Source organism: Esox lucius, chromosome 2, assembly GCF_011004845.1.
Source record: "Esox lucius isolate fEsoLuc1 chromosome 2, fEsoLuc1.pri, whole genome shotgun sequence".
NCBI lineage: Eukaryota > Metazoa > Chordata > Actinopteri > Esociformes > Esocidae > Esox > Esox lucius.
Window position 1 is genome coordinate 37,847,947 of NC_047570.1, and position 18,517 is coordinate 37,866,463.

Consider the following 18,517-nt stretch of genomic DNA (forward strand, 5'->3'; position numbering starts at 1 on the left):
TATGAGCCCTCGTCAAAATTAGTGCACTAAATGACAAGAGGTTCCTTTTGGGGTGCAGATGGTGTTAAATGCTGAAACATCAGGGACATGACAAATTCGTTGTGTACTTCATGTGAGCTCTGCTGGTTGTATTTCTATATCCAATGTTGCACTTCTGAACCCAAGTGTATTTGTTTTTTTGCCTGCGTTCCAGAAGTCACTACACATAACAAAGACTTTCAGATTAAATGTAGTGTACTATCTAGAGTTTAGGGTTATATTTAGAACGCAAGCTTGGTCTTTTCCTGAGACTTCAGGTTTTCAGCACTTTGTCAGCCATGTTAAATCTGCATTGAGCAGCTGCTTTTTCATCTGTTTCAAACTTTATTTCTTTCAGACAAATAAAGATTTTTCTTTTATTCAAGTGTTTGTTTTTTAACTATAGCCTGGTTCCTGCTCTTGATCACTCCATCACAAGTCATTCGTGGAACAGGTCTCTCTTGGGAAAGAGACAACCTGTAAAAATGGAAATGTCTGCTAATAGGTCTTATGCGCTATCACATCTTCCTGAGCTGACCTGATTTTTCAAAAGCCTAGTTGGGTGTGGAATTGTAAATTGGAATTGATCAGCCAACAAATTGGGAAGACACTGCAGACCATCTCTTTGGGTAGTCTGAATGATCTGTTGAGCTAGAAAGGTCAATTTATTCTTTTACCTCATTTAATGTGTGGACGCTCATAAATAAAAAAAGGCACATTATAGAAATTCCCTTCTCAGAAAAAACATTCAACATCAACAATATTCTGTTTAGTTTTTTTTTTTTTATCCTCAATGCACTCTTCCTGATGCATATTACATGGACCGAGGAACAGTTCCACCGCCATAACCGTGGGGCAACGTAGCACTATTCCAGTCCATAACGGAGAGTGAATATATCAGGATCCAGCGTCGATGTCCATGTCTTCAGTATCTTCAGTGTCAGGACGACAGATCTCATCCAACGCCAGGTCTGACAAAAACACAGAGCCAGAGGACCCATTCAGCAAATTACCAATGAACTAAACACAAGCAGACACTCCAGTGAGAGACCATTTTACACTCCTCACACAATCTCTTCTCAAAAGCCGTAGGATGGGGAGGACAAAGGTCCCTCCCCTAACTTTTTCAAATAGTTTTTAAGTTGAAGAGAGAACGCAAGGACCACAGGACCGAGACCTGTGGTTTGCTGTCTGGCTGACTGACTACTGCCAACCTGCTATCTGAGAGCTCAGGATTGTTCTGGCAAGAAGTTTATTTTGTGGGTTTCGACTGATGGATTGGTCTACCTTCACTCTCTGAGAGGTCTGGGATCCTTCTGAACGTGTCTCTAATGGCAGGAATCATCTGGTCGTACATGTGGAGCACAGGCAGGCAGTGGTCGGAGAAGCAGCTGTTGTTGACGAAGAGCCAGTGCAGCAACATTAGGGCCTCCCTCAGCAGGTCCACCCCAGGAACGGTGCACCAGGCTGGGTTTTGTGTCATCGTGTTGCTGGCCTCCAGTCGAGCCCGGAGCTCCAGCCACTGCCTGTGGAGGAGCACCACCAGGGTCTGGACCAACTGCCCGACAGACATCAAAGTATTATCACAAATAGACAAGACAGGATCCACACGTTCCCACGACAACATACACGCGTTCCCATGAGAATTCCAAGACAAAGGCACGCTGATTCACTGTCTATCTAGGATTCTCGGGCCCTAAAAACCCAGGACCAAGTGCGTAATGTTGGTGTTCTGACAGACTCAGACCTCATGTTCAACAGTCATATCCAAGCGGTCCCCAAAACAGCATTCTATCATCTTAAAAATATAGCCAGAATCAAGGACTTGCCAGAATCAAAGACCCAAAAAGACCAAGAGAAGCTCATCCATGCTTTTATCTCTAGGAGGGTTGACTACTGTAATGGCCTTTTAACTGGATTCCCCAAAAGACAAACAGCTGCAGCTCATTCAGAATGCTGATGCTAGAATGTTAACCAGGACCAAGAGAACAGAGGAAATCACTCTGGTTCTTAAATCTTTGCACTGGCTTTCAGTCAGTTACAGAATGGATTTTAAAGTGGTGCTTTTAGTTTATAAATCTCTGAATGGTTTAGGACCCAAATACATTTCTGATATGTTTGAAGAATATAAACCGAGCAGGGCTCTTAGATCCATGAACACAGATCAGCTAGTAGAGCCCACACTACTGGAATAAACTACCAGAAGTTCTTAGACATGCCCCTAACGTATCAACCTTTAAATCCAGGTTAAAAACACTTCTCTTCTCACGTGCCTACGACTGAGCTCTTAAACTTAACCACACTGTTTAGCCTTATAGCTTTTATAGGTTCCTATGTTTTTATCCTGTTTTTATTATCCTGTTTTATTATGTTGTTTTGATGTTTTCATTTGAGTATTGGTTTTTATGCTATTCCATTTTTATATTGTTTTGTTTTCTTTGTAAAGCACATTGAATTGCTTCTATGTAAGTATTGTGCTATATAAATAAACTTGCTTGCTTTCCAACGCTCTGATGATAAAACTTGAATAAATTGAACAGGCATTCCTAATTAGTTAAATGGTGATAAGGTTCCAAGACTGTTCCACCCATTCTATTTCTGTAGCTGACAAAGAGCTCCAATTTTGTTTACCTCGCCACGGCACTGACAGGACGACTCAACGAAGACACTCCACGTGGAAGATTTCCTAATAAACAGGCTGGCCAAGAAACGCACTACCTGTCCAAAGATATCACAGACAGAAACAGATTAAAAAAATATTTGACACTTCGGAAACCATTTTTTTATATAAATCTGAGTAATAGGTCTGCTAAAACAATGCTTGAGGGATCAGGACGGTTATATTTGAAAGAAAGTCTTACCTTCACCTCCAGAAGAGACCAGTGTGTGTCCGTGACGGTCTTACCTTCACCTCCAGAAGAGACCAGTGTGTGTCCGTGACGGTCTTACCTTCAACTCCAGAAGAGACCAGTGTGTGTCCGTGACGGTCTTACCTTCAACTCCAGAAGAGACCAGTGTGTGTCCGTGACGGTCTTACCTTCACCTCCAGAAGAGACCAGTGTGTGTCCGTGACGGTCTTACCTTCACCTCCAGAAGAGACCAGTGTGTGTCCTTGACGGTCCTGTCTGGCCGGGAGGTGACGTACTGGAACACCGGCAGGAATACACACAAGTCTAGAAGGATGATTACACGTGGGTCAAAGGTCCTGATTACAAGTCATCCCTTATCAATACAATGGCTCTCATTCTTCATTAATTAAGTTTTAGTGGAATATGTGGCTAGTCCTAATGGAATATGTGGCTAGTCCTAGAACAATCAAATCGATCAATCACTAACACAATCAAATGAGTAATGTCCAGAAAAAGCCACGTGTGAAGGCACCTGTGTGAGAGCAGAGTGCAGCAGCCAGCTCCTCACTGTGGGCCAGTTCAGCCAGCAAGGAGACAGACAGAGACAGAACCAGGTAGTGGGAGGCCAGCGAAAGACAGCGAGACAGAGCCGAACCAGAGAGAACACAACGGAACCTGTGGGGGACAGAACGACAGAACGCGTTTCTCTTCCTGTACAGAAGAACCCAAGACCTGGAAGCATTTCAGTTAAACCAGCAAGGACCCAGCTGAAGCGTTTTGCACTCCCTGTCCTTTTCTGAGTGAACAATAACAAGAAAATGTTGTCGCTTCCCAACGGCATGGGGGAGGCAGCTCACTACTTTGGGGGTAGGGTGCCATTTGGGAAGCACCCCGGGGCTTGCCTGGGCAGCTGGGTCTTGGGCGCCCTCTCCAGCAGGATGTTGAGCGTGGACAGACTGCTGGCCACCACCACCTCCCTCTGGACGGCACTGGTGGAGAAGGAGGGGTCAGACAGGTGCAGCAGCTTCCTGAGTAGAGGGTGGAGGTCGTGAAACGCCTCTCTGGTCCCATCTGCTAGGGTGGAGGAAGGCCTGGAGGTGCTGGGTGGGACTGGGGGGTCCGGCAGCAGGGGGGCCAAGCCTGAGGCCAGGATGGACCTGTTGATCAGTAAGTGTCACTGGATTACATTCATTCAGTCAGGATTGGCCACACAGTACCCCCCACCCCAGATCCAGAACCAACAGAGACACACAACAGGACTTTCAGACTGAGGAGGAGTTCTTCCAGGAGGAGGTCTGACTATCTCACATCTCGCTGAAGCTTTTCCAGGAAGCCTTGCGGAAGGTGCAAGACAATGACAATGGCAGCCTGAGCAGGGAAAACATGAAGTATGGATACATCATGCTACAGCCGTGATGCAAACAGCGCTTTGCTGGACGTGGTTATACATTAATGTCTGGCCATGCAGTCAATCAATCAAATGTGTTCATAAAGCCCTTTTTACAACAGCAGATGTCACCCGGCCTTAAACCCCAAGGAGCAAACAACAGTAGAGTTGAATTTCAGTGGCTAGGAAAAACTCCCTAAGAATGCCAAAATATAGGAAGAAACCTAGAGAGGACCCAGGCTCAGAGGGGTGACCAGTCCTCTTCTGGCTGTGCCAGGTGAACATACTAAGATTATAATTGTAATAATTAATAAATGCATGTGGGCTGAGTCTGGAGTCTATTTAAACTTAGTCCAGGTCGGAAGCATGACCAGATGGACAAGGACAGGGACAACACGGGGGGGGGGGGGTGTCAGCACAGAGGCAGCTGAAATCGTCAGGCATCGTCTCGATCTGCAACACAAACAGGGAGACTCTGGACAGGGACAGCAACAGGTCCTCCAAGCCAGGTACTCCGCAGATATGGGCCAGGACCTCATGTCCTCCTAAAGTTCAAAACAGGAGAAGACTGGGAAAATTCAGAAAATGCATTCCTCATATCAATAAGGATTTATAGTGGAGAAGGAGAACTGACCCTACTCCCCCAGCACAATAATATAGCAGAGTAAGACCTTGGGACTGAGACAGGGGGGTCCGGCGACACTGTGGCCCTATCTGGGGGAGGACCTGGACAGGGCCCAACAGGCAGGAAATCAATTCACCCACATTGCCAAGCATCAAATAAAGGGACACCCACCAACCGCAACCCCCCTGAATGAGGGCCGAGTATTGCCAGCAGAGTACAGCCCAATTGCACAACTGCACAACAGAGAGACAACAACAAGCCAATGACTCTTCCCCGAAAGGCATTGGAGGGAGGGCATCCCAGTGGCGACGAGAGCCCACCTGGCAAGACAGCAAGGGTGGACAGTATCAAGCCTACTGGTCACCTTCACGCCCCCGGGCCAGGCTACACCTAATTATAAACCGTGCTGTAGAGATGAGTTCTTAGTAGACACTGGAAAGTTTACACTGAGTTTGCATTTCTAACCTTAATTGGCAAATCATTCCACAGTAGTGGAGCTCTATGAGAAAAGGCCCTGCCTCCAGCTGTTTGTTTAGAAATTCTAGATACAATTAAAAGGCCTGCATCTTGCGATCGTAGGTTACGTGTAGGTATGTATGGCTGGATCATTTCAGCGAGGTAAGTTGGAGCAAGTCCATGTATTGATTTATAGGTTAACAATAAAACCTTAAAATCAGCCCTAACCCTAACAGGCAGCCAGTGTAAAGAGGCTACAAGTTACTCACCCTAGTTACTCCTTTTTGTAGATCTGGTGTCTGCATGCTCAATCCTGATTTTTTGGCCCAAAGTGCTGATAAGAAGCTGAATGTCTTGGCGAAACGTGCTATCTTTGACGTTCTCCAGCCTGCTGGGAGTTGTCCTGACGAGGCAGAGCCTTGCGTGCAAATCGACTTCATCAAACTGGTCCTCCCACCACACGTTGTAAAGCACGTCGTCTCCCTCTGACCCGCTTCGATACCCAGCTTCCTCTAAACCCATCTAGCCAACTGTCTAGAGCAGTGTACGTGTCAGGGGGAAGGCCAATCATCTCATCTCATCTTCATCCGCTTATCCGGTATCGGGGGCAGCAGCTTCAGCAGGGGACCCCAACTTCCCTTTCCCGAGCCACATTTGCCAGCTCTGACTGGGGGATCCCGAGGCGTTCCCAGGCCAGTGTTGAAATATAATCTCTCTATCTAGTCCTAGGCCTACCCCGAGGTCTCCTCCCAGCTGGACATGCCTGGAACACCTCCCTAGGGAGACCTTACCAGATGCCCGAACCACCTCAACTGGCTCCTTTCGACGCAAAGGAGCAGCGGCTCTACTCCGAGTTCCTCACGGATGTCTTAGCTTCTCACCCTATCCCTAAGGGAGAAGCCAGACACCCTTCTGAGAAAACCCATTTCAGCCGCTTGTACTCGCGATCTTGTTCTTTCGGTCATGACTCAGCCTTCATGACCATAGGTGAGGGTAGGAAGGAAAATTGACCAGTATATCGAGAGCTTTGCCTTCCGGCTCAGCTCTCTTTTTGTCACAACGGTGCGGTAAAGCGAATGCAATACCGCCCCCGCTACTCCGATTCTCCGGCCAATCTCCCGCTCCATTGTCCCTTCACTTCACCCTGAGATACTTGAACTCCTTTACTTGGGGTAACGCCTCATTCCCTACCCGGAGGAGGCACTCCATCGGTTTCCTGCTGAGAACCATGGCCTCAGATTTAGAGGTGCTAATCCTCATCCCAACCGCTACGCACTGAGTGCTGAAGGTCACAGACCGTTGATGCCATCAGGACCACATAATCCGCAAAAAGCAGCGATGAGATCCCCAGCCCACCGAACTATAACCCCTCCCCACCTCGACTACGCCTCGATATCCTGTCCATAAAAGTTACACACAGGATTGGTGACAAAGCGCAGCCCTGGCGGAGGCCAACCCCCACCTGGAACGAGTCCGACTTACTACCGAGAACCCGAACACAGCTCTCACTTTGGACATACAGGGATTGGATAGCCCTCAGAAGGGACCTCCTCACCCCATACTCCCGCAGCACCTCCCACAGTATCTCCCGGGGGACTCGGTCATACGCCTTCTCCAGATCCACAAAACACATGTAGACAGGATGGGCATATTCCCAGGCCCCCTCCAGGATCCTTGCAAGAGTAAAGAGCTGGTCGGTTGTTCTGCGACCAGGACGGAATCCACATTGTTCCTCTTCAATCTGAGGTTCGACTATCTGCCGAACCCTCCTTTCCAGTACCTTTGAGTAGACTTTCCCAGGGCCAATTATTGGGACTAAATTGTAAACATAAATATACACACCTGGGTCTGTTGTTCCCCTGCGGAACATGTTCCTCCGCTCCAGCCGACCAGTCCAGCAGAGCACCGACCACCTCAGAGCTCTGGCCCACACAGAGTTTCAGGACCGCCAGGGCTGCCAGGGCAAACTCCTCCTGACTCCCCAGGGAATCCTCCACGCTGGAGGCCAGGCTGCCGTCCGAGGAGCCCGACCCTGACAAGGCGGCCCCTGCCAGGGTACCCTTCCGTGACCCGTCCATGGCTATAGTCTCCAGGCTCTGGCAGAACAGGCCAATGTGGTAGTCCAGGAGAGGGAGGAGGTGGACAGCACCGGGGCAGGACTTGGTTGTGTTGTTCAGGGCCGGGGAAGCCTGGTCTGGACTCGGGTGACATTCAGCATTGGGCAGGGACCGAAGACAGGGGCTGGGTGGAGCGGTGTTGGGGTTGAGGGTGGGGCTGGCCAGGGCCATCATGTTGAGGCCAGACAGGGCTAGGGTCTGGTAATGGCTGAAGCGTGTCTGCTGACCACAATGTTTGTTCTGGTGGTGGGAACCAACCCTGGGCTCCGCCGAAGACCAGCTGGAACCAGCTGAAGAACCTCTGCAAGGTGGAAACAACAAAAACCATCATGTACATCGTCGCATCAACATAAAAATACCCAGAACTATTGGACAAAAGTAGTTAAACGAGGGCTGATTCGTAGGCGGGGCTAGCACACAGAGTGGGAGGGGCATCTTACGAGCTGAGACAGGTGTTGGTCAGGAGACCAGGGAGGGCATCAGGACTGATGCAGAGCAGGTGACACAGACCCAGACTGCTGGGGTCAAGGGGCAGCTGCAACAACAGGCTCAACAACACGGACCCTACACTCACACACACAGAAACACAAACACACAGGATACCAAGATCAATCTCAGTCCCTAAGGCTAGAAATACAAACATTGTTCTCTGCTCCCAGTGCAGATGTCTCTGGTCAGGAGGAGGGCTGGGAAGATAGAGTGGAAACAGTAACCTGGGTCCCAGCTTAGAGGCCTTTATGACAGGAGGGACCCTGTCATTCTATAAGAAACCCAAGACACATGGGAATAATGCTGTGAAATAAGATGGGTTAGTATGACAAGCTCTCTAAGCCAATGCAAACCAATTCTGACACATTTCCATGGACATAGGAGAACGTTTCTGGTAAAGAGAGCAGGCAAACTGTCTACCTCACCTTGCTGATGCGAGGGTTGAAATGTACTGAACGGGTCCGAGTGGGTCACTTCTTGTCTTCCACTAGACTGTTGTTTACCATCTGGACCCAAGAGAACATACAGGAAAATGAGCCTACACATCCAGCACGGCCATAGCCTGAAGGACAATATCATCAGTCAGTCTGTTGGTCATACCGTCTCCGAGGTGTGCTGGGCCCGACGTCCTGCCTGGAGTAGACCTGGAGGGTAACTGGGCTCCAAATGTCTCCTTGGAGATGAAGGCTGTTCCCCCGGGGGGGGTCCGGGGCTGTGGGCTGCTATTGGCCGCCGGCAGCAGGGCGGAGGGACCAGGCTGCCGGGGACTCAAACCTGGGGGCAGGGCACTGGACCCGGACGCCCTGGGGCTGCAGAAGGGACATGGGGGGGGTCAGGCTGGTGGTAATCAGGACGTAAAGTTTCCCATTTGACTACAGTGTGGGCCCTCCCCATTCTGCTCCATTTGACTACACTGTGTTGCCCTCCCCATTCTGGTCCATTTAACTACACTGTGTGGGCCCTCCCCATTCTGGTCCATTTGACTCCACAGTGTGGGCCCTCCCCGTTCTGGTCCATTTGACTACACTGTGTTGCCCTCCCCGTTCTGGTCCATTTGAATACACAGTGTGGGCCCTCCCCGTTCTGGTCCATTTGACTACACTGTGTGGGCCCTCCCCGTTCTGGTCCATTTGAATACACAGTGTGGGCCCTCCCCGTTCTGGTCAATTTGAATACACTATGTGGGCCCTCCCCGTTCTGGTCCATTTGAATACACTGTGTTGCCCCCCCTCGTTCTGGTCTAAACTTAAATTAACCAGACCTATTGGAGGACATGTCCATTTGGAAACATTAAAACAGCAGAACAGTGGACGGGGTCTGAAACTTGCCAGGGACCTTTCATGCAAAATTCAGGCAATTACGATTATAGTCACACAAACATCCGGCAAATACCTGAGGATGCAGACCCATTTGTACTATTAATATGTTCACCCGGCACAGCCAGAAGAGGACTGGTCACCCCTCTGAGCCTGGTTCCTCTCTAGGTTTCTTCCTAAAGTTTTTTCTAGCCACTAAAATTCAACACTACTGTTGTTTGCTCCTTGGGGTTTAAGGTCGGGTGTTTTGTAAAAGCACTTTCTGACAACTGCTGATGTAAAAAGGGCTTTATAAATACATTTGATTGACTGATTGATCGAGACCCAGCCACAGTAGACAACATGTAAACATCTACCTGAAAAACTTTTCAATTTCCTGTGACTCTCTGATTTAAAGTTAGTTTCTTGCTCGGTGTGTTTGTGTGTCTGTACCTGTTTCTGGTGCCATGTAAAGATATGCCTTTGCTTCCTCTCTCTGTATTCTGTAACTTAGTCTTCATCTCATTCATTTCTGCCTCCTTGAAGTGCAGCTCAGACTGCAGGGACTGCACCTAGAAAACACCATCAGTGAATAGACATTAAACCGACAGACCAATAGGGCTAGACAGTGCTTGGATTGTAAGAAGACGCAGTGCCACTTCTGAACATGGCTTATCAGTCTATAGGTCGTCCTTGGAAACACACAGCAACAGCCAGAATGAATACGATTTCATGGACGCCATGAAGTTGTGGCCTCTCACCCTGAGCCACTGTCAGCTATCTGACAAATTGTTAAGGATTCCCTTTCACAGCAAGATCACCTCTAACGCTCCACCTGTCAGAGCAGTTCATCTCTTTCCAGCACGTAAATACCTTCTCTATATATACACCTTACTAGATTTGATCAAACTGACCCTGGATCACTTCCCCCGTCCGTGTCATCTTACTAGATTTGATCAAACTGACCCAGGATCACTTCCCCAATCTGTCTCCCTGGATATGACCCTGGATCAGCACCGCAAAATTTGACTTGCTTTATAAAGTTATTTAGCAAAGATCTTCCAGCCTTGATATAGACAAGTGAAACAGGCTGCCTGTTGTAAACCACTCAGGAAGTTTGACCCATTACAGACACATTGAAAAATGATTATTTTGGAAGTCTACCTTCTTGACGAGCTCCTTCTCCTTCTCACTCTGAGCGTCTCTCTTCTCCTTCTCAAGGAGCAACTGGGCCCGTCTCTGCACCTCCTTATCCTGTTGGGCCAAGCGGAGGGAGTCACGTAGCACTTGAATCTCCCCGTTCTTCATCAGGATCTCCTCCTCTACCTCCTTTAGCTGCAGAGACAGGGGTGCATTCATTAAAGCATGCCATGGCAAAATTCTTCAGCAATTGTCTCTGACTTCAGGGAGGTCCATGTGATATTGAAATTCTTCAGAATTATACAGAAATTTAAATATGGGAAACATCCATGAGTGTCACAAATAAACCATAATATATAACTTAACTACCAGATAAATAAATTGTTCTGTTGAATATTCGTTTCTACTGCTACCTTTTTCTTCAGATCTGCTTGTTGGAATTCCAGTAGTTGGAAATGCTCTTGATCAGCCTTTGAATGGTGAATGTTCCCTGCAAAAACCAAAAGATTAAATATATATTCTTTCAGGGATAGAAGTAGTCTTTTAATCAACAATTAGACAGTACCAGTCCGAAAACTTACCAAATGTTTTACTACACGGAAGCTCAGGGATGTCCCTGTCTCTCACCATGTGATCCCTGGCCAGACCACAGGACTGTTGCCTGACTCCTGATTTAGGCTCCCTCAGCTCCCCTTGTCCAGGACCAACTGACCCCATTTCCGCCAGTGTCCGTCTGGAGTTGGGCCCTGGTTGGTTCCCAGTGATAGCCTGAGATGCTATAATATCAATCTCTTCAAGGTCGTCCTGGGTGAAGTCATCGTCATCTCCAAAGGGGTCTTTACAAGGATCCGTGGAGCTCATCCCCTTGAGGCGCTTGCTGGGTGGGCACTCCATAAGACCGGCCAGTGGTCCTGGTATGTTTGGGATACCGACAGGGAGCTAAGGATGCACGACGGTGAGAAAAGTGTTGTAAGGCAGGATCTCTGTTTTATTTGGCATTTTCATGTGAAATACTGTACAGATGTAGTCTTAAGAATAAATGTAAAGAACGCACAAACGCTGCAACAAAACTACCTTCATTTCAAAATATAAAGTAACCTACATCTAAAGGTTTAACACCGAAGTCAGATAAACTTTTTTTTTTATGTCTGCACTGATTTACAGTACCACACAGACAACAACTTCTGCTATCTTCGCTCCTACCCCATAACTAGTTTGGACAGTAAATAAATTGTATAGCTAATTAGCTCGCTTAATTTTGTTAGTAAGCAACAAACCAGCTAGCTAACAAATAACCAGTACTTCCATTAAATCTGAGTCAGGAACTAAACCATAAAAGCGAAACTTTACGTGTATGGCAATTAGAAGTATCAGTTTAGAAATAATTTCAAAATAAATGTACTAAAATATCCAACTACCTGCAGGCTACTTTAGTTCGCTAAGCATGCTATAGAACCATACTTAGAGGGTTTCACAGATTAGGCAAATCGAAACGCAGCTTCTAAACCACCTCGAGCAACCCTACAATCCTATTGGTCAAGGAAGCGTTCGCGATAAGACTACAAGGATAGCCAAATGGGACAAAAATGATATTGCGAGACACATCGTCTTTGTGCTTTCTCCTTCAGTCATTTCATTTTCCTTTCCTAAGCTTTATTGGCATGACAAGAAAATGTTCAAGTGTTGCCAAAGCAATACAACAGTACACAATATGTTTTAAATAATTTAATATTTATCTCACTTCCCCTCTCACTCTCCATCAGCCAGACATACAGACATATATTTGATTCCCTGCGGTAATGCATATTTATGTCGGTGAATACATCAAATCGATTATATGTAATCATATTGTCACTAGCAGAGCTGTTCGTGATGAAGAATAACAAAGCACTGCACTGACCAAACTTAATAAAGTATAATGTTAGAACTAAAGTATGGCATATTCTTTGTATCAAGTAAATTAATAAAGCAAGTTTAATAGATTCTCCACTTTCACAAACATTACCTAAAATCTTTCATCATGACGTCGTAAAGGACGTGTGACAGGATTGGTTGCCTGGGTTTGTGGTACTCTAGAATGTTTACCAGCTGAGCACAAAAAGAAAGAGCTGTGTGTTGAGCGCGAAAGAGACTACACTGAAAAAACGTTTATTCCGCGTAAATCTACATTACATTTTTTAAATTTCGCATTTATATTTGCCAGGAGAAGAAGAAACTTTTTCCTGATTGTAGACCAGGTTTGTTGTTTTTGCTCGTAATGTATCGTAAGACTTGTAACAAAGAGAGATGGTGTCTGTTCGTTATAACATTGTTATTAGCTACTGTAGCTAGCTTGTTCTTTCCGTTACATTCTTGGTCTAAATTGAACCAGTAGCTATTTGATGGTACAATTTTCCTTCACTTTGTTTTCATCCTCTAGTTGATGAAACGGATATAAAATGAAAACTGAAGTATCCACTGCAGCGAATTTCATATCGAGATTACTGAAAACAACTGGTCTGCTATCCGAGGAGCAACTTCTGCATTTCAGCCATTCCCTCGAAAAATCTCTGGGAGGTAAGATGGATGAGGAACTGAATATGTATTTTGCATAAAGCAATCTATTCAAACATAAGGTAATCTATTCAAATTATCAAATGTGCATTCAATCACACGGTCAGCAACAGTCTTTTTTCTTGCTGTCAAATGAGATATGAGTTTAGGGCTACATGCTATGCATGAATATTACGCTATCAATTAGCTACCTGTAGGACAGCCAACACAGGCACCAGCATAGCTAAAACATAATAATATAAGATGCAAACAAAACACGCGGGATGCTTCGATTCATTGTTTCTGTGGATAATTTTGTTGAGCGACTGCGCGCACACACACACACACACGAACAATGTAGTTTGCCTTGACAGAACATGCAGGACAATTTGTTAAAATGACTGTTTGCCTAATGTATAATATCATTTTGTAATAATCTAATAATTGTAACATATTTTTATTATTTATTGCAGAGCACTACAAACACCACTGGTTCCCTAACGCTCCGTGCCGAGGCTCAGCCTACAGATGCATCAGAATCAATGAGAACCACAAGATGGACCCTGTGGTCGGGGACGCCGCGGGCACCATCGGACTGACCCGAGAACAGCTCTTCTCCCTGTTGCCCAGCGAGCTCACCATGTGGGTAGACCCATACGAGGTGTCTTACCGGATTGGGGAGGACGGCTCCATCTGCGTTCTCTATGAATCCGAGCCATCGTCTGCACAACCTGACACAGTGTCTAACCAGAGCAAAGGGGACAGCAACAGAACCAGTTCAGCCAGCTGCAAAGATGAACTGAGAATGGGGATGGGGAGGTCCAAAAAGCCCAAGTCGTTCACAATGATAAGGATCTCTAGCAGCTAAACAGTTCCTGCTTTTAGCAGGACCCATTGACCTGGACACTTGGACATAGATCACACATACATACAGTATACATGTTTATTTCCTTCTTTCTGTTTTTTAATATAAAAGATTTTTAGTACTCTGAAGATCAACTTGTTCCCCTTTATGGATATAGAAACTATGTGTCTATTTTGTGATAGATTATTGACTGAAGATGGATTTTAATGTATGTTGTTAATGTTTCTAATTTATATACAGTATATTAAACACTCACTACATTTGAATGGGCTGTTGTGATTTTGTCACATATTAATTAGGGTAGGGTTGCGTTGCACGATATTGGAAATAACTGACATTGCAATGTTTTGGTTTTCTGCTATATATATTGCGATATGAAAAAAGACAGGATGTCTTCCGAAAAAGCTTTGGCTATCAACCTGACAGTATGTTTCCTTCATTCTTCCCCAGCCCCATCCTCTACAATTAACATTTATGAAACTCATGAAACATTTTATTTTTCAGAACAGGTTGCTAGGTAATAATAGGTAACACTAATAGTATAGCAACAGTAGTAAAATAGAATGCGCAATTGGACATAACTTACCAACTGCAAGATGCAGTCTGTGGCCAAAACACTGCAATCTGGTCCACTTGTTCACGGCATTATCTGTTGTAATACAGACTTGACGACTCTCATCAAGGCCCCAATCAGCTAAAGCTTCTTTCTCAGTGTTGCGATGTTCTCACTTGTATGATCCTCTGGGAAAATGCAGTTTGCAAACAGTGACTTTTCAGTTGGAAGTCCTCCATAATAAAGTGTACGGGTTAACACTTTATTTGAAGGGGTGTGCATAAGAGTGATATTGTCATGATACTTTCATAGCCATGACATATGTAAGAATCATTATGAATGTTTATGAATGTTGTCATTAGGTGTCATTCAGTTGATTATGTCATTTTTTATGCAAGGTTGACATTGTTTGGGATGTCTTTGTTATGACAACTTGACATTAACTGAGTCAACACAACCTGTCAATGTCTTTGTTATGACATCTTGACATTAACTGAGTCAACACAACCTGTCAATGTCTTTGTTATGACAACTTGACATTAACAATATTAGATTAGATTCAACTTTATTGTAATTGAACAAGTACAATACAATGAAATTGAAGGAGTAGGGTAGCATGTGCAATTAAAATGCAGGGATAGCAGCAATGAGGTTCTCAAGGTAGACATGTACCTGTAACAACTGAAAACTTCAGACAAGGCAGTGTCAGAGTCCAGTAGTACAAAGGGTGGATATGGTTAGTGATGGGTCACCTAGTTCAGCAGGGTTACAGCAGATGGAAAGAAAGTTTTCCTGAGCCTGCTGGTGCAGGAATGAAGAGACCTGTACCACCTGCCTGATGGAAGGAGGGCAGATTGTGGCATGGATTTGAAGGGTCCCTGATGATGCCACACACCCTGTGCAGACACCGCTTGTGCTGGAGGTCTACGATGGCCAGGAGCTGGGTACCAGTGATGTGCTGGGCGGTTTCTGCAGGACCTTCCAGTCGGCTACGAAGCACACCAAACCATGCTGTGGCACAGTTAGTCAGAAACATTACCTGTCATAAACATGTCATAGCAGGCCTGATTAGCAAACTTGAAGAAACTATTTAGCTTTATGTGTTAGCATTAAATACAACTGTCATATGTGGTTGGTTTTGACATTGGCTGTCATGAGACCATTATAATTGTGTCATGAATATTTTTCTGGACCCCAAGTAAAGTGGCACAGTTCGGACTTGTCATAACGATGTCATGACGTGTTATAACACAGTCAAATGCATTCATAACAGTGTCATGAATATTTTTCTTGACCTCAAGTACAGTGGTACAATTTGGATTTGTCATAAAGATGTCATGACGTGTTGTAACACTGTCAAATGTATTTATAATAGTGTCATGAATATTTCAACAATCCTACTTTGGTAAAATTTTCCGATAAGGGTACATGAACAACCATTAACAAATGCAGTAGTTACCTTGAACGAACATTGATGAAGAATAATGAACAAGACATGAACAAACGGTTAACAATGATAAACCTTACTTTATTAATGGTTTACAAATGCATTAACAAACAGAGTGTAGTGTCATTTGTTCATGTGGACACAAGACAAACTCATGTCGTTTTTTGCAAGAACACAGGTTGTACTGTAATTTTTAAGGTTGATACAGGACATCCATTCATGTACAATACCTTAGTTCTTTGCATGAACAATAGCTTAAGTAATATAAACTATTCAGAATATAATCACATTGAAAACATGATTTATAAAGTCGGCTAAATAGTGATAGTTTAATAAATTACCTTCATGTTAACACAGATAAAACATGGCTGAGCAAGTTAGGTAAGTGCTACCCGCAACTGACAAACACTAGCATACAGCTAACTGGAGCCAGATAATAACCAACCGAAGCAAGGAACAAAGGAACTAGATAATCGCTAACCCCTACAGTGAAAAAAAATCCTAACCAATACATTTACAAAATTCCATTATTTTAATCCTAGGGATATAGTCAGGAGTGTTGTTTTAGAAAAAAAAGATTCAGTACAGTATAGTAACAAATTAGTTTTTTCCAAAGGAATGCACCACCGTCATGGCATTTTACATAGACATGGGTCTCTGTCATAGTAATACAATTGCCACGCTCCAACCACCTACATACACTTTAACAGGCAAGTTATCAAACTGTATCGAAAGGTCCAGTGTACTTTTGTACTTCACCAACCAGGAAAACAGGATAAATGATGAGAAAGACATGGCGTTTCCTTGAAGAGACCGCGCAGGCGTTTTGATCGTTAACAGTCCCAACACAACACGACCACGTCAAACTACCTCCTATAGGCCACCCGTAGTAAATGTCCTTCAATATAAAAGTGTCCTTTAAAATTCTAAATCAACCCCAAATGCGACCATACATTTTGTATGTCACACCGAGTTGAAGACCAAAGTAGTCTACCTGTTAATAATGGTTACCACACTGTAATCACATTCTAGAGACACTGTCCCGCCAGACGCTACAATATTAACAAATTGGATTATGTATATTATCTCTTGAATAATGTATATTTCTTAGCCTATTGTTCATGCAAACCACTAGTTACATGAATGGATGTCCTGCATCAACATTTTTTCACATCAAGGAAAAGTCTGCCCAAGACACCATTATAATGGCTTACGGCTAAACGGTGCCACTATCATTTTGAGTTGAATCTTCAGGGACTCAGGAGTGCGATTACCTTTATGACTCCGTATTTCCAATTTGTATTTCTGCCATGCATGCTCAATATGCTGAGTATGAGCACCAGTCTCAAGATCAGCAAAGTTCATTTTATGGCAGAATACTGGCTAAATAGTTTCTTCAAGTTTGATAATTAGGCCCATGTTTATGACAGATGGTGTTGTCTTGGTTACTGTCATGATGTCATAAAAAAACGACACTGACAGGTTGTGTTGACTCAGTTAATGTCAAGTTGTCATCCCAAAACAGTGTCAACCTTGCATAAAAAAATGACATAATCAACCGAATGACACTAATGACAACATTCATAATGAGTCATGTCATGGCTATGACAGTATCATGACACTCTTATCCAGACCCCTTCAAATAAAGTGTTACCATGTATGGTCAGACTTATGTAGAGCTCCGTTATGACCACAAGTCAGACTTATGACCACAAGTCCGTAGTTGCTGTATAATATTCCACTTGTGACAACTCTGTTTCAACTTGTGCCTTGCATTTTTCGTGCAGCTCTGGGATTGCAACTTGAGAAAAATAGTTGAGTGATGGCATTACATACCGCTTATCAAGCGACCAGATAATGTTTTTAAAACCATCTTTGGTAACCGTGTTAATTGGTACTTTATTGAATCTGTCATTTCTCTGTGCCGTTTGGAACCTTTCTTGTATGGTGTAATACTGGCACATGTATCCGAAATAGATTTTAGCACTGAGATGCTATGCACTGGTCATACGAAGATTTGTGGTGCCGCCTTAAATGATTGAACAAATTGGTCGTGTTGTGGGAAACATTGCAAAGCACTCTCGACAAAGTACCTGTTTTTGGTCAACATCATCCTGTCTGTAGCCGAAATATTTCCATGTAATTGACGACGCATTCTTTTTTGCAACCAAATTCTCAATTTTGGTATTTTTTGCCTATTCATCGTTCATCATTTCGTCGCGCAAGCAGAACCTGCATGTCAACTAAGTGCAGCAACGAACCATGTAATAATAATAATAGTAAACTGTGTATCCAATAAGCCATAAATCAGAGTAAATTACCTTACATCAGACATATATAATGCTGGTTTTCCATTTGAAAAAATATATTGTAGACTGATATATGTTTACCTTACTAAATCGCACGTTCTGTGATGTGACTATTGCCAATGTTGATGTTGAAACGATATATCGTGCAGCCCTAGTTGCGTTTCAAATGGGACCCCTTTTCCTTCTCTACACACATAAATAGCTTTTGACCATAATATTTCTAGAATCTGAGACTAGATAAGGGGGGTGTGTCTTTCATTTGGTATGTTTGGTTTACCCCCCCCCCCCCCCAGCCTCTCACCCAGCGCAGTCCAGGCGCATTTTCCAAAAATGTCTGATGCCCTCTGAGTGTTTTCAATATCTGGGTCTTAAATTTGTGTTTTTAAAGGAAATCCTAGTCTGAAAAAATCTGGGAAATAAGCAGTAATAGTAGAG

General features: G+C 44.5%; 2 protein-coding genes across 5 annotated transcripts; one reads left to right on the forward strand and one right to left on the reverse strand.

Annotated features, from left to right (window-relative positions):
• Positions 1–381: 381 nt before the first annotated feature.
• atrip (ATR interacting protein) lies at positions 382–11,911 on the reverse strand. 3 transcript variants are annotated; one of them, XM_010875066.5, is made up of 15 exons: positions 11,795–11,911; positions 10,958–11,315; positions 10,790–10,866; positions 10,401–10,571; positions 9,690–9,808; positions 8,542–8,750; positions 8,367–8,447; positions 7,893–8,016; positions 7,178–7,753; positions 3,770–4,024; positions 3,400–3,542; positions 3,100–3,191; positions 2,650–2,736; positions 1,306–1,576; positions 382–989 (listed from the first exon to the last, which is right to left on the reverse strand). In XM_010875066.5, exons 2-15 carry the CDS (start codon positions 11,268–11,270, stop codon positions 916–918), a joined length of 2,592 nt encoding a protein of 863 aa, XP_010873368.2. In that variant the 5' UTR covers positions 11,271–11,315; positions 11,795–11,911; the 3' UTR covers positions 382–915. The 3 variants fall into 3 exon arrangements, with proteins under 3 accessions (XP_010873368.2, XP_010873378.2, XP_034152038.1); XM_010875076.4 differs by lacking the exon at positions 11,795–11,911 and adding an exon at positions 11,479–11,751; XM_034296147.1 differs by lacking the exon at positions 11,795–11,911 and having other exon boundaries at positions 10,958–11,459.
• Positions 11,912–12,443: 532 nt separating this feature from the next.
• On the forward strand, positions 12,444–14,039 carry si:dkey-42i9.4 (protein BTG1-like). 2 transcript variants are annotated; one of them, XM_010875055.4, is made up of 3 exons: positions 12,444–12,613; positions 12,796–12,932; positions 13,382–14,039. In XM_010875055.4, exons 2-3 carry the CDS (start codon positions 12,815–12,817, stop codon positions 13,774–13,776), a joined length of 513 nt encoding a protein of 170 aa, XP_010873357.1. In that variant the 5' UTR covers positions 12,444–12,613; positions 12,796–12,814; the 3' UTR covers positions 13,777–14,039.
• The last annotated feature ends 4,478 nt before the right edge of the window (positions 14,040–18,517 follow it).